The sequence below is a fragment of the Prionailurus bengalensis genome, chromosome B1 (genome assembly GCF_016509475.1).
Source record: "Prionailurus bengalensis isolate Pbe53 chromosome B1, Fcat_Pben_1.1_paternal_pri, whole genome shotgun sequence".
Classification (NCBI taxonomy): domain Eukaryota; kingdom Metazoa; phylum Chordata; class Mammalia; order Carnivora; family Felidae; genus Prionailurus; species Prionailurus bengalensis.
In genome coordinates, this window is record NC_057344.1 from 102,326,704 (window position 1) to 102,354,005 (window position 27,302).

Consider the following 27,302-nt stretch of genomic DNA (forward strand, 5'->3'; position numbering starts at 1 on the left):
AGGATCTTGGAGATAATGTTCCAACATTCAAGCCAATTATGATAAGACTATGCCCCCTTTTAACTGGCTAATTGAGGGATGAGTAAACCAAAGCCAATATGGATCAAGGACCTACTGGAGTTCCCGGGAAAAAGGGCTAGTTTCAGTCTCCTGCTAGAAATAATCAAAGAAGAATATTATTCTAGTATATTATGCTAGCAGCCATATTATGACCATGAGAGTAACCAGTTTTAGCAGGAAGCCAACTCTGTGGCAGCAGAGAATTGGGGTCCCTAATGACATCTCTAAGCTGCTAAATCAATTGGCCCTGGAGTCTACCCGACTTTTAGAATTCCTAATGTATGAAATAAATGTCTTTGGTGTTCAGACCAATCTAAAGCAGCCCTTCTGTTACTTATGACTGGGGGTATTCTATCTGACATGGAATTTGGTCCCTGAAACTGATGTGCTACAAATCTCAGACCCTAAAATGTGATGTGGAATTTGCTGAATGGAGAAAAGTGGGACCAGTAACAATGGGCACTATGTTATTATTCCTAGTTGAAAGGTTCTAGAAACTTGCTTGAGAAAGTTAGTAAAACTATTTCACCTGGGGGACAGATATATGCCACTAAAGCTGTAGTATTTGAGGAAATGATGGGAAAAATCAAGAATATCAGCTGCTTCTTGCTGCCTATGGAACTAAAGGTGGTTCATCTGATAGCAGAAAAGAAGAGAATACACATCTTTTCCAAGAGAGACCTTTTATGTCTATAACCCATATTCCAAGTTTTTTGAGAGTCCAATAATTTTGACCCTTGCATGCTGAAAACAGACAAACCAAAAAACAAACAAACAAACAAACAAAACCACCCAAGTGTTTTCTCCCAAAAGGGAGGAAGAGGAGTGGAGTGTAAATATCCATAGACAAGGTTTGAGAGGCTCCCAGAAACTCTAACCAGGATGATTGGTGAAGATCAGCTTCCTTGCTGAAGCCAATCCATAAAGACTGGGAGAGGTGGTTGTTTCTTCAAATGTGCAGACACCAATGCAAAGCTACAAGGAACATAAAGATTCAGGGAAATATGACACAATCAAAAGAACAAAATAAACCAACCCTAAAGAAATGGGTATCTATGTATTTACTGATAAAGAATTCAAAACAATCATCTTAAATAAGTTCAGTGAGCCACAAAAGAACACAGATAACTAAATGAAATTAGAAAACCAATATATGAAAAAAAAAGAAACTAATAAAGAAATGGAAATTATAAAAAAGAACCAAACAAATTCTGGAGCTCAAGAATTTAATAACTGAACTGAAAAATTCAATAGAGAACTTAAACATTTAACTTGACCAGGCAAAAGAAAGAACCAGCGAACTTGAGGACAAGTCACTTGAGATTATTTAGTCAGAGGCACAAAAAATAAAAATAATGAGAAAGCGTGTAAGAAACCCTCAGGGAATTATGGGACATCATCAAATGTACCAATATGCACATTAAAGAAGGAGAGAAAAATAGGGACAGAAAGCTTATTTAAAGAAATAATAAAGGAATTTATTTCAACACAATAAAGACCATCTATGATAAGCGATAGCTAACATCATACTAGTGAACAATTAAAAGCTTTTCCTCTAAGATCAGTAACAAGAAAAGGATGCCCATTCTTGCCACATCTATTCAGCACAGTACTAAAAGTCCTAGTTAGGGAAATTAGGCAAGAAAAAGAAGTAAAAGGCATTTGAGTAAGAAAAAAAGATTTAAAACTGTCTCTCTTTGCAGATGACATGATCTTATAGGCAGAAAACCCTAAAGTGTATACACACACACATACACACACACACACGTTAAACTAATAAGCAAAATCAGTAAAGTTGTGGGATACAAAATTAACATACAAAAATCAGATGTGTTTCTATAACTATCAATGAGCTATTTGAAAAAGAAATTAAGAAAACAATTCTATTTACAATTGTATCAAAAAGAATTACTTAGGAATAAACTTAACCAAAGAGGTGAAAGACTTACACACTGAAAACTACAAAACACTGGTAAAAGAAATTAAAGAAGACAAAAATAAATGGAAACATGCCAATCACAGATGGGAAGATAATATTATTTAATATCCATACCACCCAAAGAAATCTATAGATTCCATGTTATCCTCCTCAAAATTCCAAAGACATTTTTTTTCAACGTTTTTTTTTTAAATTTATTTATGGGACAGAGAGAGACAGAGCATGAACGGGGGAGGGGCAGAGAGAGAGGGAGACACAGAATCGGAAACAGGCTCCAGGCTCCAAGCCATCAGCCCAGAGCCTGACGCGGGGCTCGAACTCACGGACCGCGAGATCGTGACCTGGCTGAAGTCGGACGCTCAACCGACTGCGCCACCCAGGCGCCCCCCAAAGACATTTTTTATATTAAAAACATTTTTTTAAATGTTTCCTTATTATTTTTTTAGAGAAAGAGACAGAGCATGACCAGGGGAGGGGCAGAGAGAGAGGGAGGCACAGAATCTGAAGCAGGCTCCAGGCTCCGAGCAGTCAGCATAGAGCCCAATGCAGGGCTTGAACCCATGAACCATGAGATCATGATCTGAGCTGAAGCTGGACACTTAACTGACTGAGCCACCTAGGTGCACTGACATTTTTTACATTTTTACAGAAATAGAAAAAAATATCCTAAAACTCATTTGGAACGATGGAGGTTCCCAAATAGCCAAGACAATCTTGAGAAAGAAAAACAAAGCTGAAGCCATTATACTTCTTGATTTCAAAATATATTACAAATCTACAGCAATTAAAACAGTATGATGCTGGTATAAAGACAGACATATAGACCAATGGAACAGAATAGAGGGCCTGGAAATAAACAAATGCATATATAGTCAGTTAATTTTCAGCAAAAATGCCAATAATACACAATGGGGAAAGTATAATCTTTTTTAACAAACTGTGTAGGGAAAACTGGATATCCACATGGAAAAGAATGAAATTAGACCCTTATCTTATGCCATACACAAAAATCAATTCTAAATGGCTTAAAGACTTAAATGTAAGACATGAAACTGCAGGGGTACCTGGGTGGCTGAGTCAGTTAGGCTTCCAACTCTTGATTTTGGCTCAGGTCATAATCTCACAGTTCGTGAGTTCAAGCCCTGTGTCGGGCTCTGTGCTGACAGCTCAGAGCCTGCTTGGGATTCTCTCTTTCCCTCTCTCTCTGCCCCTCCCCGACTTGTGCACATGTTCTCTCTCTCAAAATAAATACAAAAAGTTTAAGGAAAAGACATGAAACTGTAAAGTTCCTAGCAGAAAACATAAGGGAAAATCTTGACATTGGTCTTAGCAATGATTTCTTGGATATGATACCAATAGCACAGTCAACAAAAGCAAAAATCCACAAGTAGGACTACATCAAAACTAAACAACATTTGCACAACAAAGAACAGTAAACAGAATAAAAGGCAATCCACAGAATGGGAGAAAATATTTGCAAACCATATATCTGATAAGGGATTAGTATCTGAAATACATTAAAGAACTGCTATAACTCAATTGCTGAAATCAACATTAAATTACCTAATTAAGAAATGAGCAAGGGCTTGAATAGACATTTTTCCAGAGAAGACATACAAATGACAACATATATGTGAAAAGAAGCTCAACATCACTTATTATTAGGGAAATGCAAATCAAAACTACAATGAGATATCACCTCACACTTGCTAAAATGGCTTTTTTTTAATCTAAAAGATAACAAGTATTGGTAAGAATGTGAAAAAATTGGAACACTCGTACACTGTTGGTGGAAATGTAAAATGGTGCAGCAGCTATGGAAAAGAATATGGTGGTTCATTAGAAAATTAAAAATTGAACTATAATATGAACTAGCAATTCCACTTCTGGGTATAGTCAAAAGAATTGAAATCAGGATCTCAAAGAGATATATGTATTCTTATGTTCACTGCAGCATTATTCACAATAGCCAAGATATGGAAACAACCTAAATATCCATCAATGAGTGAATGGATATAGAAAATATGATATATATATTTTCAGAGTATTATTCAGCCTTAAAAAAGATATGGAAACAACCTAAATATCCATCAATGAATGAATGGGTAAAGAAAATATGATATATATATTTTCAGAGTATTATTCAGCCTTAAAAAAGAAGGATATCCGCCATATGCAATAACATGGACAAACTTGGAGGACATTTTGCTAATTGAAATAAGTCCGTCACAGAGAGGTAAATACTGCATTATTCCACTTATGTGAGGTATCTAAAATAGTTCAACTTACAGAAACCAAGAGTAGAATGGTGGTTGCCTGGGTCTAGGGGAGCAGGGGAAATGGAAAGCTGTTGTTGAATTAGTATAGCATTTCATACGTGCAAGATGAATAGGTTCTAGGGATCTGCTGTAAGATATAGTGCCCACTGTTAACAATATGATTAATATGATTAATATGATTAATAATATGATTAATATATGATATTGTATGCTCAAATTGTTAACAGGGCATATCTCATATTAAGTGTTATTACTACAAAAAGCAGGGAGAGTACAAAGATAGATACGTTTATTACCTTAATTGTGGTAATAGTTTCATGGGTATGCCTATGTCCAAACTCATCAAATTTTGTACATTAAATATATGCATTTTTTGGTGTACTAATTATACCTCAATAAAGTTGTGGGGGAAAACAGTTTATAAAGTCTAAAAGCATTTGCATTCTTAGAAATTAAGTTAGAAATTAGATATGGTTGAGCTATCTCTTTAGTGTGGTTAATCATAAAATGTGGGAAAATTTTCCAACTTAATGAAGTGCCTATCCATGAAATAATATTTTATTCACACACATATTACTGACAGAATTAAGATATAATGGTTGTTTCTATGACTGCTCATTCATAGAATATCTAAATCTCTCTTGTATACCATGGATTTGTGGTTTTATCTTTGTTTTCCCATTGTAGATCTCATACTGACTTAAAACAGGAAAGAGTTACTTTTTCTCAGAAAGTGATTCTCTCAGAGGATGAACATTTGAATAGAAGCAATTGGGAACAATTGAGTAGGGGGAATCCAAGCACACTGATGCCAATTCTCCCTGCAAGCTTTCTTATTGTCTATCTGGAGACACAAAAGAAATATCTTGTTTGATAATTTTGATTGAATAGTAAATTTGCAGACAGTGGGAGGTCAACCATTTCCCACTAACTTAATTTAATAAATTTCATATAATGCCTACTTATTATTACTTGGATAGAAATTTTAAGCCTGCTATATATTGTCAAGCAAACACTGAAAGCCAGTAAAATGGTTATGGGGTGGATATTTGAAAGAATGTTAAAGATTTTAGTATGCTATTTTCTTCCAAAATTCTACAAAAACTGCAGATACTCACAGGTAAAAGTAGATAATAAAAAGATTGGTTTGCCTCTATTTGATGAAATGGAGATAACGCTTCAACCCAGAAATACACTATTCCACAGAAAAGGGAAGGTAGAAAATGAGATTTCTCTCTGCAGTTATCATTCTTTTGTGTGATTGAAAGCGCAAACTTCAATCCACATAACTCAGGCAATATGAAAATAGGTGTCTCTCAGTCATGTTAACACAACCTTCAATTAATAAACATTATTTCCTTTCATCCATGAATCTACTCATACCATCCTGGCATTCATGTTTTACAAAATTAAAGATGTTTGTAATGTTATTTAAATTGTAAACTACATGAATCCAAGAAGGAACATGTATGAAAAAATAAGCCCAAGAAGAAATATGACAAATGGGGTGACTAAGTTTTTCTTTGATTGTTATCTGCTCAGTGGGGCAGAAGCAATAGTCTTTCACTCAGCTATCTAAGACAACTCTTCAGTTCTTTTTGGCCAGAAAATTAGCAATATGTAGATTAATAGAAAGTTCAGTGTTAGGGAATGAACTACATATCACACTAAATGGCTATGGTAACTGTGAAATACAAACTTTATCTATCCCAGTTTAAATACACATCATAATTCTCTCAAAATATATAGCATAATCACAAAGAGAACATCATAAAAGCATGTCATTTAACTATGAATAGTAGTATTAAGACGGAAAAGTTTCATGGAAAGGTCAACTTTTCATTTCAGATTATATATAAATATAAAAAAAAATCAGGGAAAGGAGTTAATATGGTGGAGCAGCATGGAGACCCTGAGCTTGTCTTGTCCCTGAAAAGCAGCTAGATCAGCACCAAACCATTTTGAACACCTAAGAAATTGATCTGAGAATTAACACAACAATCTGAATAACTTGGGCCCCAGAACTTTCCAGGTACATGGTGCAGAGCGGTGAACTGGATGAGAAAAAAGCCACAGAGGGTACAGTGCTGTTTTTTGGAGAGAGACAGAGAGAGAAAGGGGGAGAGTGCAGCACAATGGGATCGTGCAAGAAAAGCACTCCCTCAAAAGTAGCTGGAGAGAAAGAGTGAAAACACTCACAAGGGACTGAACAAGAAATTTCTTCCCCCAAACCATTGACAGGCAGAAAGGAGAGGGTTTTAATACCATCAGGATTCTATAAACAGTGGAGTGCAGAGTCTGAAGTTTTGGAGCTCGGTGTCTGGCAGTGTTCTGGTGAGGAAGCAGGGTAAATTCCCCAGAGCTGGCAGCAGTGTCTGAGGGATCTGTGTGCCACACAGGGAAAAGTGGTTCCCCTGCTTGGAGTGCATTTTGTACAGGCCATAAAGCCTCCCCACAGGCAAGGGTCCCAGGTGGACCCCAGAGAGCAGCCACATTTGCTGGTATTGGGACAAAGACACGAGAGAGTGGTGAAACCTGGAGCTGGCTATGTTGTGATTTGCCATAATCTCTGAACATCTGACATTGCACGATCACACAAACATTTTCTGGGGCAAGCCAGCACCTGGCTATTGCTCAGCAAGACCCTCCCCCAGAGAGTTGGTGCAGGTCCAAGTCTCAGGGATCTCTGAAGCATGGGGTTTTGAACACAAACCCATCTGAGATAAAACTCTGGAGGGAGGTGCTGCCTGGTAGGTGGACAGCTTGGACACGGACAGGGTAGAGGCGAGGAGTGGATGAAGGCTTGAGACAAAGGAGTGGGGCTTGATCGCAGGTTGTTGAGTGCACCAAATTCCTGTAACAGAGACTAGGGAGCTGGGTGAAGCCATTTCCACCTCTCCCACATATGAGCATGTTCGTGCACAGACATGCGCAACACAATAATCCACCCCAGTAAGCTAAGCTAAGCAGCACCACCTAGGGGAGAATGGAGCCATTACACCAAGCCCCACCCAACTGCACCCTAAAAGGACATCCCCTAGAAGACCAGCACAAGTCACTCCACCTGCTTAGTGTAAGGCTTCATAGTTTCACTTCTAGAGGAAACTGGATGTAACTTCATTCAGGTTTCACTCTGTTTGCTGGGTTATTTATTTGTTTTCTTTGCTTCTATTTTTAAATTGTTTTCTTTTTCTTTCTTCTCTTCCTCTTTCTCAGATACAGAAAGAGAAAAATTTATTTTAGTTTTTTTTACTTTTACTTTATTTTTAAATTTTTATTCTATTTCATTTTTTTATTATGTAATATTTTTTAGTTTTTAAATTTTTTCTTACCTTCCCCCCCTTTCTGCTCTATTCTATCAAGCTTCTTTCGACATGCTGACCAAGACACACCTAGGATCTAGCGTCCTTTATTTGATTTTTTGATTTGTTTTTAAGTCCTTATTTTTTATTTTATTTTTTTCTTCCTCCAAAATGACAAAATGAAGGAATTCACCCCAAAAAGAACAGGAAGAAATGACAGCCAGGGGCTTAATAAACACAGATATAAGCAAGATACCTGAACTAGAATTTAGAACCATATTACCAGGAATACTAGCTGGGGTTGAAAAAACCATAGAATCCCTTTCAGTGGAGATAAAAAAATAAAATCTAGTCAGGATGAAATTAAAAATGCTATAAACTACACACAATCTCAAATAGGTTTCACGAAGGCAAGGATGGATGAAGCAGAGCAGTGAATCAGTGATATAGATGGTAAAATTATGGAGAATAATAAGCAGAAAAAAGGAGGGAAACAAAGGAAAAAGATCACGATACAAGACTCAGAGAACTCAGTGATTTATTAAAAAGGAATAACAACTGAATCATAGAGGAGTCGCAGAAGATGAAGAGAGAGAAAGAAGGGCAGAAGGTTGATGTGAGCAAACTATGTTGGAAAACCTTCCTAATCTGGGGAAGGACACAGACATCAAAATCCAGGAAGTACAGAGAACTCCCACTAGATTCAACAAAAACTGACCATCACCAAGGCATATCATAGTCAAATTCATAAAATACACAGACAAGGAAAGAATTATAAAAGCAGCAAGGAAAAAAAGTCGTTAACCAATAAGGGAAGAGAGATCAGGTTCGCGGCAGACCTATCCACAGAAACATGGAAGGCCAGAAAGGAGTGGCAAGATATAGCCAACATGCTGAATTGGAAAAATATGCAGTCAAGAATTCTTTATCCAGCAAGACTATCATTTAAAACAGAAGGAGAGATAAAGAGTTTCCCAGATAAACAAAAACCAAAGGAGTTTTGGCCACTAAACCAGCTCTGCAAAAAATTTTAAGGGAGACTATCTGGCGAAAAGACAGAACAAAACAAAACAAAAAAAGACCAAAAGCAAAAAGACTAGAGAGGACCAGAGAACATCACCAGAAACACAAAGTCTATGGGCAACATAATGGCACTAAATTCATACTTTCAGTACTCACTCTAAATGTCAATGGACTAGGGGTGTGTGGGTGGCTCAGTCAGTTAAGCATCTGACTCTTGATCTTGGCTCAGGTCATGATCTCACAGTTTTGTGAGTTCGAGCCCCACATCGGGCTCTGTGCTGACAGTGTGGAGTCTGCTTGAGATTCTCTTTCTCTTCTTACTTCTCTGCCACTTCCTCACTCATGCTGTCTCTCTCTCAAAATAAACAAACATTAAAAATTAAAAAAAAAATGTCAATGGACTAAATGCTCCGATCAAAAGACACAGGGTATCCCAATGGATAAGAAAATAAGACACATCTATATGCTGCTTACAAGAGACTCATTTTACACCTAAAGACACCTTCAGTTTGAAAGTAAGGGGATGGAGAGCCAACTATTATGCTATGGTCATCAAAAGGAAGCTGGAGTAGCCATACCAATATTAAACTAGATTAAAAAAATTTTTTAATGCTTATTTATTTTTGAGAGAGAGACAGACAGCGAGTGGGGAAGGGGCAGAGAGAGGGAGACACAGAATCGGAAGCAGGTTCCAGGCTCCAAGCTGTCAGTACGGAGACTGACGTGGGGCTCAAACTCATGAACGATGAAATCATGACCTGAGTCATGCCTCTTAACCTACTGAGCCACCCAGGTGCTCCTAAACTAGATTTTGGAATAAATACTGTAACAAGAGATGAAAAGGGGCATTGTATCATAATTAAGGGGCCTATCCATCAAGAAGATCTAACAATTGTAAGTATTTATGCCCCCAATGTGAAACACCCAAATATATAAATCATTTAATCACAAGCATAAAGAAACTTATTGATAATAATACCATAATAGTAGGGGACTTCAACACCCCACTTAAAGCAATGGACAGATCATCTAAGCAGAAAATCAACAAGGAGACAAGGGCTTTGAATGACACACTGGACTGAATGGACTTAACAGATATATTCAGAATATTTCATCCAAAAGCAGAATACACATTCTTCTGCAGTGGACATGGAACATTTTCCAGAATAGATCACGTACTGGGTCACAAATCAGTCCTTAACAAGTACAAAAAGATCAAGATCATACCTAGCATATTTTCAGACCACAACACTATGAAACATGAAATCAACCACAAGAAAAAATTTGGAAATACCATGAATACTTGGAGATTAAATAACATTCTACTAAATAACGGAAGGGGTAATCAAGAAATTAAAGAGGAAATTAAAAAGTACATGGAAGCCAATGAAAATGAAAGCACAACAATGCAAAACCTCTGAGACGCGGCAAAGGTGGTCATAACAGGGAAATATATAGCAACACAGGCCTTCCTAAAGAAGGAAGAAAAGTCTCAGATATACAATCTAAACTTAAACCTAAAAAATCTGGAAAAAGAACAGGAAATAAATCCCAAAACTAGCAAAAGAAGGGAAATAATAAAGATTAGACCAGAAATCAATGATATCGAAATAAAACAAAATAGTAGAACAGATCAATGAAACCAGGAGCTGATTCTTTGCAAGAATTAAAAAAATTGATAAACCTCTAGCCAGTTTGATCAAAAATTAAAAAAAAAAACAAATAAATACAATCACAAATGAAAGAGGAGAGTTCATAATCAACACCACAGAAATACCAACAATAGGAGAATATTATTAGCAATTATATCCCAACAAATAGGGCAATCTGGAAGAAATGGAAAAATTACTAGAAATATATAAACTAGAAAAACTGAAACAGAAAGAAATAGATAATTTGAACAGACCCATAACCAGTAAGAATTGGATCAGTAATCAAAAATCTCCCAACAAACAAGAGTTCAGGGCTGGAAGGCTTTCCAGGGGAATTCTACCAAACATTTAAGGAAGAACTAACACCTATTCTTTGGAAGCTGTTCCAAAAAATAGAAATGGAAGGAAAACTTCCAAACTCATTCTATGAGGCCAGCATTACCATGATTGCAAAACCAGATGAAGACTCCACTAAAAAGGAGAACTATAGACCAATTTCCCTGACGAACATGGATGCAAAAATTCTCAACAAGATTCTAGCAAACTGGATCCAATAATACATTAAAAGAATTATTCACCACGATCAAGTAGGATTTATACCTGGGATGCAGGGCTGGTTCAATATCTGCAAATCAATGTGATAAATCACATTAATGAAAGAAAGGATAAGAACTACATGAGCCTTTCAATAGATGCAGAAGAAGCATTTGACAAAATACAGCATCGTTTCTTGATAAAATCCCTCAAGAAAGTAGGGGTAGAAGGATCATTCCTAAAGATTATAAAGGTGATATATGAAAGACCGACAGCTAATATCATCTTCAATGGAGAAAAACTGAAAGCTCTCCCCCTATGGTCAAAAACACAAAAGAGATGTCCATTCTCACCAATGTTATCCAATACAGTGTTGGAAGTCCTAGCCTCAGCAATCAGACAACACAAAGAAATAAAAGGCATCCAAATCAGCAAGAAGAAGGTCAAACTCACTCTTCACAGATGACATGATACTCTATGTGGAAAACCCAAAAAAATCCACCAAAAAATTGCTAGAACTGATACATGAATTCAGCAGAGTCACAGGATACAAAATCAATGTACAGAAATCGGTTGCATTCTGATACACCAATAATGAAGCAGAAAGAGAAATCAAGGAATCAATCCCATTGACAATTACACAAAAAACCATAAAATACCTAGGTATAAACCTAACCCAAGAGGTGAAAAAATCTATACACTGAAAACTATAAAGAACTTATGAAAGAAATTGAAGAAGACACACACACACAAATGGAAAAACATTCCATGCTCATGGATTAGAAGAACAAATATTGTTAAAATGTCAATACTACCCAAAGCAATCTACATATTCAATGCAATCCCTATCAAAATAACACCAGCATTCTTCACAGAGCTAGAGCAACAGTCCTAAAATTTGTATGGAATGAGAAAAGACCCCAAATAGCCAAAGTAATCCTAAAAAAGAAAACCAAATTTTGAGGCATCACAATTCCACACTTCAAGCTGTATTACAAGCTGTAATCACCAAAACAGTATGGTATTGGCACAAAAACAGACACATAGATCAATGGAACAGAATAGAGGACCCGGAAGTGGACATACAAACATATGGCCAACTAATCTTTGATAAAGCAGGAAAAGAGTATCCAATGGAAAAAAGACAGTCTCTTCAGCAAATGGTGCTGGGAAAACTGGACAGCGACATGCAGAAGAATGAGCCTGGACCACTTTCTTACACCAAACACAAAAATAAACTCAAAATGGATGAAAGACCTAAACGTAAGACAGGAAGCCATCAAAATCCTATAGAAATATACAGGTAACAACCTCTTTGACCTCAGCTGCAGCAACTTCTTATTTGACAAGTCTCCAGAGGCAAGGAAAACAAAAACAAAAATCAACTATTGGGACTTTATCAAGATAAAAAAACTTCTGCACAGTGAAGGAAACAGTCTGCAAAACTAAAAGGCAACCTATAGAATGGGAGAAGATATTTCAAGTGACATATCAGATAAAGGGTTAGTATCCAAAATCTACAAAGAATTTATCAAACACCCAAAAAACAAATAATCCAGTGAAGAAATAAGCAAAAGACATGAGTAGACACCTTCCAAATAAGACACCCAGATGGCTAACAGACAAATGAAAAATTGCTCAACATCACTCATCATCAGGAAAATACAAATCAAAATCACAATGAGATACCAACTCACACCAGTCAGAATGGCTAAAATTAACAATTCAGGCAACAACAGATGTTGGTGAGGATGTGGAGAAAGAGGAACCCTTTTGCACGGCTGGTAGGAATGCAATGGGCAAAACACATAAAATCCCTGCCTTCACAGAGTATATATTAATGTGGGAGGACTCAGACAATTAAAGAATAAATAAGAAATTATGCAGTGTAATTAGAAGGTGACAATAAGCTATAGAGGGGGAAAAAGCAGGGAAGGAAGGTAGCTAGTTCTTCAGAGGTCAATACTAATAAGGTGATCAGAAAAAGTCTTTCAAAGAAAAACATTTGAGCAAAGAATTGAAGAAGGTGAAGGAATAAGTCAAGTGGATATTGGAGTAGACATCATTGCACGCAGAATACCCAATGCAATGGCCCTGAGGCTGTCACATGGTGGTTTTGTTCAAGGAGCAGTAAGGAAGCCAGTGTGAATTGGAGGTAAGAGAGAAGAGTAGTGAGAAATCACATTATTGAGGTCAGATGAGAAGGGTCTTGTAAGCCAATAAATGACTTTGGCTTTTACTTTTGGGGAGATAGGAAGCCACTTGAAGATTCTGATAAGCATGACATAAATTGATTTATATTTTAGAATGATCATTCCATCTCCTGTGTGAAAAGAGGCTTTTAGTGGAACAAGAACTGAGGGAAGGAGCACCATTTAAGAAAATTATTGAAATATTAAAACAAATGTTGAACATGCCTTAGATTAGAATGGTAGAGATAGCTATGGTTAGAAGTGCTTGATTAAAGATCAATTCTGAAGCTAGAACCAGTAAGATTTTTTGACAGATTGAATATGGTGTACAAAAGAAAGAAAGAAAACAAAGATGATTGCATAGATTTTTGTTTTGAGCAGTTAGTAGACTATGGAATTCCTAATAATGAGTGACAGGGAAGACCTGTGGAACCACCTTTTCTGGAACCATTGCCACATTTCTATAGTATTTGTTGGTACAGTTATTTATCTTAAATATATTTTTTAAACATTCAAATATACCGAAGGGTTGAAGAATATCATTTTAATTTGCTACTGAAAGAAAAAGCATTACTGCTTCTTCAGTGTTTGGACCTTAATTTGGTGATGATAATTGGCAGCAAGAGTAGTGATTGAATGCCATGCGGTATCTTTTACTATTTAAATGAAAATTTAAAATTTTAATCTATTGATTTCATTCTTAATTGTAACAATACAGTTGTTTTATATATGCTGGTTATATATGCAATTCTTAGAGACAGATATAGCTTCATATAGGGACATTACTTCAGTACAGCCACAAACCAAAAGCATACTGCATGTGTTTCAACCACAATTATGAAACCTGCAAAACAAAGTAACAACTTTGAGATATAATCTACACACCATAAATGCACAATTCAGTGGTTTTTAGTATATTCATGAATTTAGGAAACTCACTATTATCTAATTTGAGAACATTTTCATCACCCCAAAAAGAAACCCCATACCCACTAGCACTCACTTCCTATTCTCTCTTATCCCAAACTCTGGAAATGAATAAATTACTTTCTGCCACGATGGGTTTGCTTTTTCTGGACATTTTATATAAACAGAATCATACAATCAGCTTCTTGAAATTTGCATTATGATTTCAAGGTTCACCCGTGGCAGAATATATCAGTACTTCAGTATTTTTATTGCCAAATAATATTCCATTGTATGGATATGCTACATTTTATCTATCCACTTTCTGGCTATTTTAATTAATGTTGGTGCTAACATTTTTTTATAAGCTTTTCGATGTGTTTTCATTTTCTTGGGCATATATCTAAGAGTGGAACTGCTGGGTCATACAGTACTCCAAGTTTTTTATTTATATATATGTATATATATACACACACACACACACATATATATATACACATATATATATACATATACATATGTATATATACATATATATGTGTGTGTGTGTGTATATATATATATATATATATATATATATATATATATATAAACCCAACTACCAAATTCCTTTCCAAAGAAGCTGCACCATTATTTTACATTCTCCCCAGCAATACATTATGGTCTTATTTCTTCACATCCTTGTCAACATTTGCTATTGTCTTTTTTATTTTACTTACCTTAATGGGTATGAAGTGGCACCTCATTATGATTTTGGTTTGTTTTTACCTATTAATGATATTGAAAATCTTTTCATGTGCTTTTTGGCCATGTGTACATCTTTTTTGGAGAAATGTCTATTCAAATAATTTTTCCATTTTTAAATGAGTTGCCTTTTTATTGTTGAGTTACAAGAATTCTTTATACATTATGAATACAAATCACTTATAAGAATCATGATTTGCAAATATTTTATTCCATTCTGTGGGTTATCTTTTCACTTTCTTTATGGTGTCCTTTGAAGGACAAAAGTTGTAGATTTTAATGAAGTCTCATTTTTTTGTTGATTTTGCTTTTTTTAGTGACATATTAAAGAAACCTTGACTAATTCAAAGCCAAGAATATTTACTTCTATGTTTTATTCTACAAGTTTTGTTATTTTAGGTCTAAAATTCAGTTCTATGATTTATTTTTGGTTAATGTTGGTATATCACATGAAGTAGGGGTCCAACTTCATTCTTTTGCAAATAGATATGCAGTTGTCCCAGCACCAGCTGTTAAAAAGACTATTCTTTGTCCATTGAACTGTCTTGGCACCCTTGCCATAACCAACTGATCATAAATTACAGGGTTTATTTCTAGAGTCTCAATTCTATTCCATTAGTCTATAAGTCTATTCTTATGACAGTAGAGGTTAGCAAATTGTACACTTACCAATTAACTTACCCACCCACCCTTTGCATTCACAGTTTTATATTGTCTTTCCTACTAAAATGTAAAATTTTGTAGGCTAGGGATAGCTATTTATTTTTGTACTCCCATAGCCCATGATGTTGTTCAACAATGTACCTTAAATATTTTGTAGTAAAAAAAAAAAAAACAAATACCAAATAGGATTGTCTAAAAAGAACATGGCCTAATGTACTTATATAGTGTTGTTAACTGCATATACAGTTGACCCTTAAACAATACTGGTTTGAACTGCACAGGTCCACTTATATAAAGATTTTAAAAATAAATACAGTATTATACTGTAAAGGTATTTAATCTTCCTTATGATTTTCTTAACAACACTGTCTTTTCTTTAGCTTATTTTATTGCAAGAATAAGGCATACAACACATATAGAGTATACGTGTTAATGGGCTATTTATCAGTAAGGTTTCCAGTCAATAGCAGGCTATTAGTTAAATGTGGGGGCAATCAAAAGTTATACATGGATTTTCAACTGTGCAGGGGTCAGTGCCTCTAACCCCCACATTGTTCAAGGGTCAACTGTAATGAGAAACCCAAAATAACAGTGGCTTAAACAAGATATACTTGCTTCTCTTTTACATAAAAGAAGTCAGGAACTAGGAAATCAGAGTTGATTTGGCAGCTACATAAAATATTCACTATCACAGCTCTCAGCTTTAACATCCCGAGAGTATGGTCCCCTGTCCTTAAGGTCCAGAAGAGTTACTAGAGCTCCAGCCATTATAGCTACATGGCCACACTTCATTGCAAAGGGAAAGTAGGAAACGTGATCTTTATGAGGAGCAGCAATATATCTAGCTAAAAATCAGGATTCTTTTTCTAAGCAGGAGGGAAGAATAGATATTAGGATGAAATTAGAATTTTCTACAACAAAAGTAGAAGAATAGCTTTTCACAACCCCTTTGGGTCTGAGGAAAGTGAGGGATTTAGGAAGCTCTGAGGTGATTCAGTGTCTTGTAGCTGCCCCTACAGGACTGACTGGATGGATATGGAGCTTGTTCTTCCTTTAGTTAGGCTCTGATGCCCCAGCCAATGGGGGCCCTGGTGTGGTTCTATTCTCACCAGTGGGGTGTGGCACTTGAATTCCTTAGGAAACAGTACCACACAATCTAAATCTAAATCAGGCTATAATCTTTAAAAAATTATCATTTAGTTTTAAAAACAAAACAGCAGGCCCAAAATAAAGTCATTAAACCAAGACTTAATTCTAGCTTCATTTCTCCCAGGAATGGAATCTTAAACCAGTCAATCAGGAACTGTCTGATCAGCACCAGATAATCTACCTGATAGACCAGTGCCATCCCTAAAAGAAAGTAGCTTTGTAATAACCAACACATTTTTTTGTTTTGTTTTGTTTTGTTTTGTTTTGTTTTGTTTTGTTTTGCATAGTATACCTTCCTTGTTCTTGCTTTCTCTGGATATCAAAGTTTTTCATTTTGTACAATTCCCCAGAGCTCCCTTCTATTTGCTAGATGGGATGTCGTCCAATTCAAATAGATTTTTGCTCAAATAAACTCTTAAATTTTAAAATATGCCTCAGTTTATCTTTTGACATTATGAGTGAGGGGACAATGGACTGTAAATGAATGATACACTCAAAGCTACTATAGAAGAAGAAAGAACAAATGATTAACAGAGAGCTTAGAAACAAAGTTAGGCAGGAAAGATGAAGATAAATGTAAATAATATATTTTTACAAGATTTTAATTAAAGCACTTATATTGGAGAGAAGAAAGCTAATATTTATGTGTAAGTTGCAAAGCTTAATTTTTAATGTACAAAGAAAATAAAGTCCTTAGTGAAATACATATAACCAGAAAAAAATTTCCTTACCTGTTTTGCCATAAGAGTAGATAAATGGATGTGAAAGTGCTTTATAAATATGAAATGCCTTGCAAATCTATTGCTATTACTGTCAGACTGTCCCATTCTACTTCTGGTAACTGCTGTGTGACTTGACATGGGTCTTATATTTACACAAAAAGTAAAGTTCCAAGGGTTTGGAAGATACTCCCATTATTGTTACATTTAGGCAGTGAGGTGCCTCTTGGTTGCCAAATGCAGACAAATGCCTAGTGTGATACTCCCATGTCAGCCTTAAAACACTGTACTCTGAACGTCCAATTCAACTTAAATTCACAGTGGATGCAATCACTTTCTTTCTTCAGACATGAAAGAATTGTTAGGAGACATCAAATGCTCTGGTGCTTTTAAAAGGCCCAGAAAGAAATGAAAAACATGAGTAAAACCTAGCTTCTGTAGCTGTGTGAATTCAGCTGCTCTAACTTCTTAGAAATCCTGAAATTTCTCAGACAAGGTGTTGGGTAGGCGAAGGTGGATGATGCCTTGCCTGACTCATCAGCTATCACTGATAGAGTGAAGTGAGATGGAATAGTAGGCACAATCTAATTCAACCTTCTCTGTGTAGTCTAATGTACCTAGAATTTGGCATCTCACTATTTTACACCGGAAATATGTAAGATCATTAGGGGTCAGGAAGTCTTGGGGTTTTGCTCTAACTTCACCACTAACTTAAGAATGTGATCTTGGGAAAGTCACTTAACCTGCACAAACATCAAATTTCTTATCAGTAAAATATGACTCAATGAGATAATGAATTTGAAAATACTTTGCAAAATTAAAAGTACCATGGAAATAATTCTTCCATCCCAAAATATTATGAACATCATTAAAATTTACCACATGGAAGAGCACAAGAGTGAGACTTAACTGTGATCCACAGATAGATTTACAGAGGTAAATCTATCATGGAGGACTATAGGTCTGATAAAGACAAAGACTGGGCACCAACCTATGCCTGAGGAAATTCAGTTTCTCATGGAAAACACAGAGATCATAGCTGAATACTCCCTAGGTGGTATGGAGAGAATTCAATAATATGTCCCTAAATACAGGGAGATAACTGTATCTTGAAAAGCCAAGAGGCCTGTAGAGAAACTAACAAGAGACACATTAATATGGGCATCAAGCTCCAGTCCAAATTAAAGTTTTACAAAGTGGGGGCACCTAGGTGGCTTAGTTGGGCGTTGGACTTTGGCTCAGGTCATGATCTCGCCATTTGTGAGTTTGAGCCCCACGTCGGGCTCTGCGCTGGGAGCTCAGAGCCTGGAGCCTGCTTCAGATTCTGTGTCTCCCCCTCTCTCAGCCTCTCTCTCATTTGCGCTTTCTCTCAAAATTAAATAAACACTAAAAAAACATTTTTAAGTTTTACAAAGTGATGGGAAAGGGTGAGAAAGAGAAAATTCTCACAGGACTTGGAGTCTTTGAAAGTCAGCTTTGCTGAATGGACAATGTGTGCAACTGACTGACCAGTCTCTTCGGTAGACAGCTTCAGGGATTGAACTTCCCTTTTTTTAAGTTTATTTATTTATTTTGAGAGACAGGGAGAGAGAGAGAGCAGGGGAGAGGCAGAGAGAGAGGATAGAGAAAGAATCCCAAGCAGGTTCCAAGCTGTTAGCACAGAGCCCGATGTGGGGCTTGAACTCATGAACTGTGAGATCATAACCTGAGCCAAAATCAAGAGTCAGATGCTTAACCAACTTAAGCACTGCTGAGGCTTCCCTTTTTAAAGAACTTGGGCTACTCGAGTCTAAGAGGCTGAGTCACAAACAATGCTAAGCAATGAAAACAGCTTATTGAATAGTAGAATTTTATTTTCAAAGGGGAAGTAGGGGGTGTGACACATGCAGTAGCTAGCAGTCTACTACTGACTTTACCACCACTATAGCGAAAAAAGCCAGCTGATGTGTCAGACATGTTAAAAAGTGAAAGTATGCCACAGCGTATGGTAGCTTTATCCTCAGGCATTTCAAGAAAGAAATTATAAGACCAACTTCCATAATGGTGTCTGTTATGTGTTAATAGGGATAAGCCAGGAGCTTAGGAACGAATTTTCTACAGGGTCCCATAAATGTAGCATATATTGACCCATTCTCTAATGGAAATAGCTGGAGAAATAGAAATACCAAGACTATGAGAACATCAAAAGCCTCATTGGAAAAGCCCCCACACAGAAAAATGTGTGGGCCTGAATTCTTCCATTCTGGAAGGGTAAAGGCCTGAGCTGATGATGCTGGGATGAAACACCGAAGTCTTTAGAGAGCAAAACAAGTATTATAAAGTTGACACACAGATCATTAAATAGCCTTTCCCTTAGAACTAATGCTCACTTTGTGGTTTTGATTTGAGAGGTAGAGAGAGGCACTTTGCATTTTTTAGTAATAAAAAGAAAAGATCATGATCATTTGTCTCTAACTTGTCTCTAATGTTTCCTAAAAGATCACTGATCGCTAATCTGGCTTTTCCTTCCTTTTTTTCCACCCGAGGAACTATAATGCTTACTTTTAAATGTTAAGAAGATGTTTTACATTCTTCAGAATGTTGTCTACCACATAAATAGTCCTAAACCATTTTTCTCTGCTTTTTGTAGGTATAAATGTTCCTAAGAATGGTTAACCGTTCCTGCCCACCACCTTCTTCCTAATCCTAAATTTACATATCTATAGTTTAAACATGTCAAAATCCAGTTTCAAGTCATGTTCCTTCTTCAAAATTCTTTATATCTACCTCTCTTGAGGTGGCAATTTTTACCTTTTACCCAGGATTACACTGGTCTGTGTACATTCTTCCCTATGGCACATCAGGTTCCTTAAGAAAGAATACAAGTGAGAAGAGTGGGCTATAGAGTCAGAATATTCTGGTTTCAAATCCTTGTTCTGCCCCTGACTGGCAGTCAGGGCTTCATGACATATAACAAATTAGTTAACATATCTGAGATTCAGTTTTCTAATCTGCAAAATGGGAACTATCCCGTCACAGGTTTTCACAATGTTCTTTTTTCTCCCTTTCTATATACCTGAGGTGCTAGATAAATGTCTTTTTAAAGACTAGACACAAAATGAATTAGTAAAATTGGAGGAGTCACCAGCAACGCTTTGAGGAAGAATTTTCTCAATTATCTCCAACTTAAGTCAGAACTTTATGCCTCTACCATCATACTGGGGCAGTTAGTGCATTATACTGAGGACACAGTAGCACATATCCTAAGTATCCTACCCATTCTACCAACTTTAAACATATCGATCTGATCTTATTTTAGAGCTACTATTGTTACACTCATAGTGCCCTAGATGCTGTAGTGGAGAAACCCAAATCTATTAGAGAGGTGAAAACATAACAAGTACAAACTTAAGGATTGGTTTACATACAGCGCATATAAAGTCTATTATAAAACTAGCATCAGTACTCTTGGATGCAAACCTTTTTCTGAATATTTGTTTGTCATGAGTTGTTTGTAATACTTTATTTTTTTTCGTAAAAGGCACTCCGAAATTGTAATGGATACCCCTTCTTAGTAACTTCTGTTGATTCAATTCTGACCTCTGTATAATAAGAATCATCTTGGAATAAATGAGTCCTGATATCCCTGCTCTGAGGACAGCTCTTATTCCACAAGGAGCATGCACACACAAACACCCCTACCCTATGACCCACCACAGCCTCCTGGGCTATTTTACTACCATCCCTTTCTCAGCCCCAGCCCCACTACTTAGGCCAGGATTGGTACACCTCATGCTTGCCAAATCATATTATCTTTCTCCTAAATAATGTCCAGAAATTTTAGTTAGTGGCTTTCTACAAATAAACTTGGGGATCCCTATTATTCTCATTTTCTGCCTTATAGTTAAAGAAATATAAGCAATCTGTTTAATAAAGAGAGAGAGAAATGAAATGGACATAAACTGAAGGAAAAGATCTAATAGCTCAGGTGGTCCTTGAGAACAAGAGGAAGAAAAAGCAACCTTGGTTCTGGTGACATTCCAACTCACCTTACATCCCCTTGATGGCCAGGAAAAATCATAAATCAGCAAAAATATATGTGTCCAAAGCCCCCTCCCCAAAAGCAGCATTAGTACTCTTGCATGCAAATCCTTTCCTGGGTATTTATTTGCTGAACATCATATCCATTAAAAATGTGCAACAGATATTAAGAGATTAAAACAGATACAAGAAACATTAAAACTAAGACAGCACCTTAAGCTCAATGAGCATTTTATGTATTCTAGTCTTAATATTTCTCTAGCTGATTGTTTAAGAAGTAATCTATCACATATGCATTAGCTCAGTCATTGTGTAGATCAAAAGGTAAAACCATCCTGAACAGGAAACCAATATTCTTCCTGTGTAATCAACAAATCTAAAAATTTATTCTTTGCAACTATTTACTCTTGTCCACCATACCACAGTGCTCCACATGTTCAACACAGTTTTATGACAAAGAGAAAATTTTCATGAGCCACTTTTGTATCCCCACCCCCTTAAAGAAAGAGGGAGGAAAAATTGTTTCATACAGAAGGCGTTAGTTGTCTGAATTACAACTGCCACCTAAGTGTGGGCTAATGTAACCAACAGGGATTTTACCTACATCCATTCAGTCAGTTTATGGGGGTTTAAAGAAATTCCAAAGAGTCATCAGAAGAGGAAAAATAAAGGTAATGCTTTTTGCCACACAGGTAGAATCTTTGAAAATATGTGTAATATGTAAAACATTTTGACACCCCCATAAGATTTTTCCAGAATTAACAGTATAAATTGCTTCTCTGGTTCAAGAGCTTTCTATCAGCCTCTCTAACCACTACTCACAGTAACCTCAACCTCTGCCACCACAATGTACAAAATTCAACTCTTGTCTTGCATTGCACTGACTCTTATACTCGTCACAAACAGTGCACCTGCTTCAAGCTCTACAAAGGAAACACAGCAACAGCTGGAGCAATTACTGCTGGATTTACGGTTGCTTTTGAATGGAGTTAATGTAAGTATACTTTCTTTCTTACCAAAATTATTACATATAAGTTTTGAACTGGAGATCATTTTTTAATGAAAATATGTTATGCTTTCTCAGAATCCTGAGAACCCCAAACTCTCCAGGATGCTCACATTTAAATTTTACGTGCCCAAGAAGGTAAGTACAACTTTCTATGTTCAATTTATGTCTTAATAAAATTCAAAACGATATGAAAATCTGCATGCTGATTAGATTAGTAGCACCTCATCTGAGGAAAAGAAATTAATAACTTCAATACTTTTTTAAATAATTTTGTAATGAAGTTTCTGGAAAATAGCTCTGCCTATATATTTTTTATGTGTATTTGTGTTTTGGGACAGAGGCAGTGGGAAGAAGACAGTTTATTGCTGGGACAGTTTTAAAAGATTATGTTGACTTTTATTGAAAAATGTAAAACTTGAGAGATATTTGATTATATCATTTTACCATACAAATTATCAAAATTGATTTCAGAGAAGTCTATTTTAAAAAACACTTTATTGTTTTAGGAAAGATTCCTAAGGGTCTACCTTTGAGCTGCAGCATAGCAGTGACCAATAGCACAGTCTCTAGAGCCAGAATTTCCAAACTAAAATCCCAGCTCTGCCATGTCTTAGCTTTTGTGACCCTGGGCAAATTGCCTACTCTGTGGCTCAGTTTCTTATCTACTTATGTGAATGATAATTATATATATACTTCATATAGTTTTGTGAGGATTAATCAGTAGATGTAAAGTACTCATAACAGTGTCTAACATAGAATAAATAACATATAAGAATTAGCTATTAGTTATAGTAAAAACAAAATTCTCCCTGGGGAGTATAAAGTAAAAATTTGGACTTACACATCTTTTATGCCAATAGACCTAGAGACTTACGATGCTATATGACTTGGTTTCCAAGATTCAAAACTTTTTAAAGGCCATGGTATGCTTCAAACTACTCTTCTGAAAAATGAAAATAACTTAGAGATGCTTCTCCAATTTAATTAGAGCCATGTAACTAGAGCAACATAACGACACTAGACTGGTTTTTGAAGGAAATAGCTCCAAGTTGCTCATGCCAAAAACGTTAAGCCCTGCATTTGTAGTAGCAAGTTGAAAGGGCAATGGATGGAAATGTCATAAAATGTGTGTGGTGTAGTCCTCTCTCTTTTTAGAGATTGTTAGAAAGGTAAGATAAGATTATGTGCATAAGTTAGAAGGTGGTGAAATTCTTTGAAATCTAACAGTTTCTAAATGACAGCTCAAAATCTATTTGAAACCCAAAGTAATGTGATAAATTCCATTCATTTGTCCATTTTACCACCATTCTATGTTTGCAAAAAAATTTTTTTAGGAAGGGATAAAAACATTTAATTCGAAGGATGCTATGTTAATGCCATAAAAAAAATAAATAAAATTTAATCTTGGCTCCACCTAGTCATGTGATCTTGGGAAAAACACTTAAATTCTGAGATTTAGTTTCCTTATTTGTAAAATGGAAACAACAATGCTGAATTGGTATCTCACAAAGTGGCTGTGAGACTTAAATGGGTTTATTTGGGAGACGACACTTTAAAATTATAATGTACCACAGAAGTGTGAAATACTATCAATATAGTAGACCACGTAAGTAGATGGGTGGGTGTATATGTCTAAATGTGGAGGGCCACCCAAAAGTCCTTCAAAAATTCTAACCTTTTATTTGGTTGGGACACATAATTTTTTAAAAAGTGCTTCTTAATGTACTTGCTATAGAAAAATAAAAAGTTGACGCAGTTATATGACTTGCTGTATTGAGAATCTTAACTATATAGTTACAACGGCCTAATCTATAAAATGTTGGGACTATCACAGCATATCCAAGAGCTCCTCTGTCCTTAACTTTCTATGATTCTCAACTCTTAGATTATCAAATACTAGAATCATATAATGTGATCCTATACTTCCATGTTGTGACTACTCTGGTTCTAATAATTTCTACACAGACTGGAAAAGAATTCTGCCTATATCTGTGATTTGCATTCGGGTGCAGAAATGCTAACTTTTGGCAAGGCCAAATTAAACTGAAGTTAATGACTCATTATTTGCTCACAGTTCAGGCTAAACATGGGTAGTTGAACTAAAGTTCTTCCAATTTTATAATGTAAGTTATATTGGTCCATCTTTACAGTAATGCTGAGAACAGGGATAATACTAAGAACTATACTGCTACTCCTAATAAAATAAACTTGAGATTAATTTCTGATTCTGACCTTTAGGGAAAACTGATCCAATAATTATTTTTATTATTATTCAAGGCCACAGAATTGACACATCTTCAGTGTCTAGTAGAAGAACTCAAACCTCTGGAGGAAGTGCTATATTTAGCTCAAAGCAAAAACTTTCACTTGAATCACATCAAGGAATTAATGAGCAATATCAATGTAACAGTTCTGAAACTAAAGGTAAGGCATTATTGTATTTGCTCTCCTGAAAATAAAACAAATGGAATCACATTTTAAAGTGATATAATGGTTTTGTTATTTGTGAAGTACTCATGCATTTTAAGACCACTATGAACATGAATCATTTTTATGGTAGACGATACATTGTGGAGCTAAGAAGTAAAAGCTAAAGGGTTTCTGTCCACCATCCAGCCACTAACAAGCCCCTACCCTGGCACTCTGTCATCTCTCTCTCACTTTTTTTTTAAGCTCTCTCTCACATTAACACAAAACTGGGAGTGGGAGAAGACAATTAAATTTCACAGAAAGAAGACAGGTTTTGTTACATATTTTAAAATTCTTTTAGATTGTTTTTCAGAACAACCAATACTGATTACCTGAAAGGCTTTTAAAATGGGGTTTCCCTATTATTTGGTTGAAGGACTAAGAGATTTATCTAAATAATGGTAATTGTTAAAATTTAGGCCAATGGGCTAGATAGGTAACTTTATTTAGAAGTAATACTTTCAGGGATTTAAGTATTTTTAAATGCACAGGAAATATTAAATATACAAGGGACTTAGGATGTGTAGAGATTCATGGCTCTCTTTTTTCATCTGCCAAAAGTACAAACTTCATGAGTTAACAGGAATCTTAAAGAAATAGCATAATTTTAGTTACAGTAGAACCAAGTTTATAAAATTATGTAACTCTAGTTGTTTCCAAATAAGAAACAGTAGACTGTTTCTTTCCAACTAATTAAAAAAAATACATTGAGATCAATGTCATCTAGACATTGATGGACTGACATCTATGTCAAGAGGTTTGGTCTGAAATTTCTGACCATCAGAAAACTCATTCTCAGTTCTTGATGCAAAATTAATATAAAATTATGTGAAATTCAGGAAATGTATTTCAAAAGCAATCTATTGTTAAAAATTTAAACCTTCCCAAGAGGGGAGGTTTATTTAATATTTAATATTTAAATAATTAAAATGTTAAAATTTAAATAATTATATGTAAGAAGATATATAACACTGCAACAATTTATTTAAAGGAAATATTTATCTTAACTTTAAAGGAAATATGTTTCCAGGATAGGAATTACCTCAATTTAAAAAAGCCCTCTCTTCTATCTTGCTATATTTTAAAGTATTTTCTTTCTCAGCTAGAGGCAGAGTTGAAACAGCTCCTATGAGCAGAGGAGGTTAATTTCTAAAAACTCAGTCCATAGAACAAAATTTCTAATGTTTAGACTTTTAAAATTGGGAAACTCACCTGCGTTGATACTAAGGTGGAGTGGGTATGAGTATTTATGAGAATGTTCTTCACACAAATTTTCTCCAAACAAAAGCTTATCCTAACTTATTCTGGGCTGGCTCTATCTTTCTTTGGGGAACAATAAAGAGATTCACTAAAGTTAAGAGAAGACTTATGGTTTGAAAAAATTTAATGTGCATATGACTGCATACCTGTAACCTACACTTAGATAAGGATACAGACATATGCCCACAGAAAAAGAGGTTTAATAACTTTCTTTTGCATGCAGCATTTAATAAAATATTTGTCTGGAACTGTTTTTACTTAAAATGTTTATTTTTATACAATTCAGGAAAAAAATTCTAGTATTCACTGAGATTGACAGAATTGACAAATGAAGAAAATCCTAGTTTTCATTTTACTATCACTTGGTATCATAACATACAATTTTTTGGTAGGCCATTTTGACCATCTCAAGAAAATGTGAATGATTAATATGTTTAGCATACTTGAAAATAAAGGCCATAAGCCTGTAAGATTTCAATGGAGAATAACTATATATAAGGGAAACTACCTTGAACTAAAAAAATTAAATTTTTCTCTTACAGGGATCTGAAACAAGATTCACATGTAAATATGATGATGAGACAGCAACCATTGTAGAATTTCTGAACAAATGGATTACCTTTTGTCAAAGCATCTTCTCAACGCTGACTTGATAATTGAGTGTCTCCTATTTAAAATGTATCAGGTTATTTATTTAAATATTTAAAATTTATATTTATTTTTTGATGTATGGTTTGCTACCTTTTGTAATTATTATTCTTATTCTTATGATAAACATGGATCTTTTAAGATTCTTTTTGTAAGCCCTAGGGGCTCTAAAAATTCACTTAAATTATTTATCCCAAAGTATTTATTTTTTTATATTGAATTGTTACATATAATGTCTCTGTAGATCAATTAATAAAATTATTTAATAAAAATAATACAAGCCTAGCCATTTATTATCCTGGGAATAGCACAAAGTAAAAGATTTCTGAATTACTCATGTGAACTGATAAAATGTTTAAGATGCTTCTAAGAGTCATTCTTCCCTTGAAGATGTATGTGGAATAGGGAAATGGGCTTCTCAAAGTTCTTGCTTTCTCCTTTCCCCAGGTAGTCAGATCCTTGGTTCTAGTCTGTGAAAACCTTATCAAATTACCTACATGCCTCAGAGAAGATGTCAAACACACTGAAACTCTTCATACAATTGGTACGCCTCCCTATCTATTCTCCAACATCTTACCACTTGCACTCTGCACTCAGGAGGCTCACTTGTATGGCATATATATCAAAGTTCTCCCCTGTCCTCTGGCTTTTCATTAGGTCCTGCTACTGGGGAGCTCTGGTAGGATGTCTGAGGGACATAAGAGATTCCCTGACTCTCCAAGTGAAGTAACCTC

At 35.5% G+C, this 27,302-nt stretch overlaps 2 protein-coding genes across 4 annotated transcripts in view; one reads left to right on the top strand and one right to left on the bottom strand.

The window, feature by feature from the left end:
• Positions 1–27,302, bottom strand: part of ADAD1 (adenosine deaminase domain containing 1) — a 120,859-nt gene that overhangs the window by 3,962 nt on the left and 89,595 nt on the right. The gene's annotated exons all lie outside the window — the stretch shown is intronic.
• IL2 (interleukin 2) lies at positions 21,858–26,848 on the top strand. Its single transcript, XM_043569079.1, has 4 exons — positions 21,858–22,176; positions 22,267–22,326; positions 24,469–24,615; positions 26,463–26,848. The coding sequence occupies exons 1-4, from the start codon at positions 22,030–22,032 to the stop codon at positions 26,571–26,573; spliced, it is 465 nt and encodes a 154-aa protein (XP_043425014.1). The 5' UTR covers positions 21,858–22,029; the 3' UTR covers positions 26,574–26,848.

What these genes read in the sequence shown, in the direction of transcription:
- IL2 (XM_043569079.1), top strand. Translation starts at nt 22,030, where the DNA reads ATGTACAAAATTCAACTCTTGTCTTGCATTGCACTGACTCTTATACTC. An exon ending in AATTTTACGTGCCCAAGAAG is followed by an intron (nt 22,327 to 24,468) that starts GTAAGTACAACT and finishes TTATTATTCAAG; the next exon opens with GCCACAGAATTGACACATCT. An exon ending in TAACAGTTCTGAAACTAAAG is followed by an intron (nt 24,616 to 26,462) that starts GTAAGGCATTAT and finishes TTTCTCTTACAG; the next exon opens with GGATCTGAAACAAGATTCAC.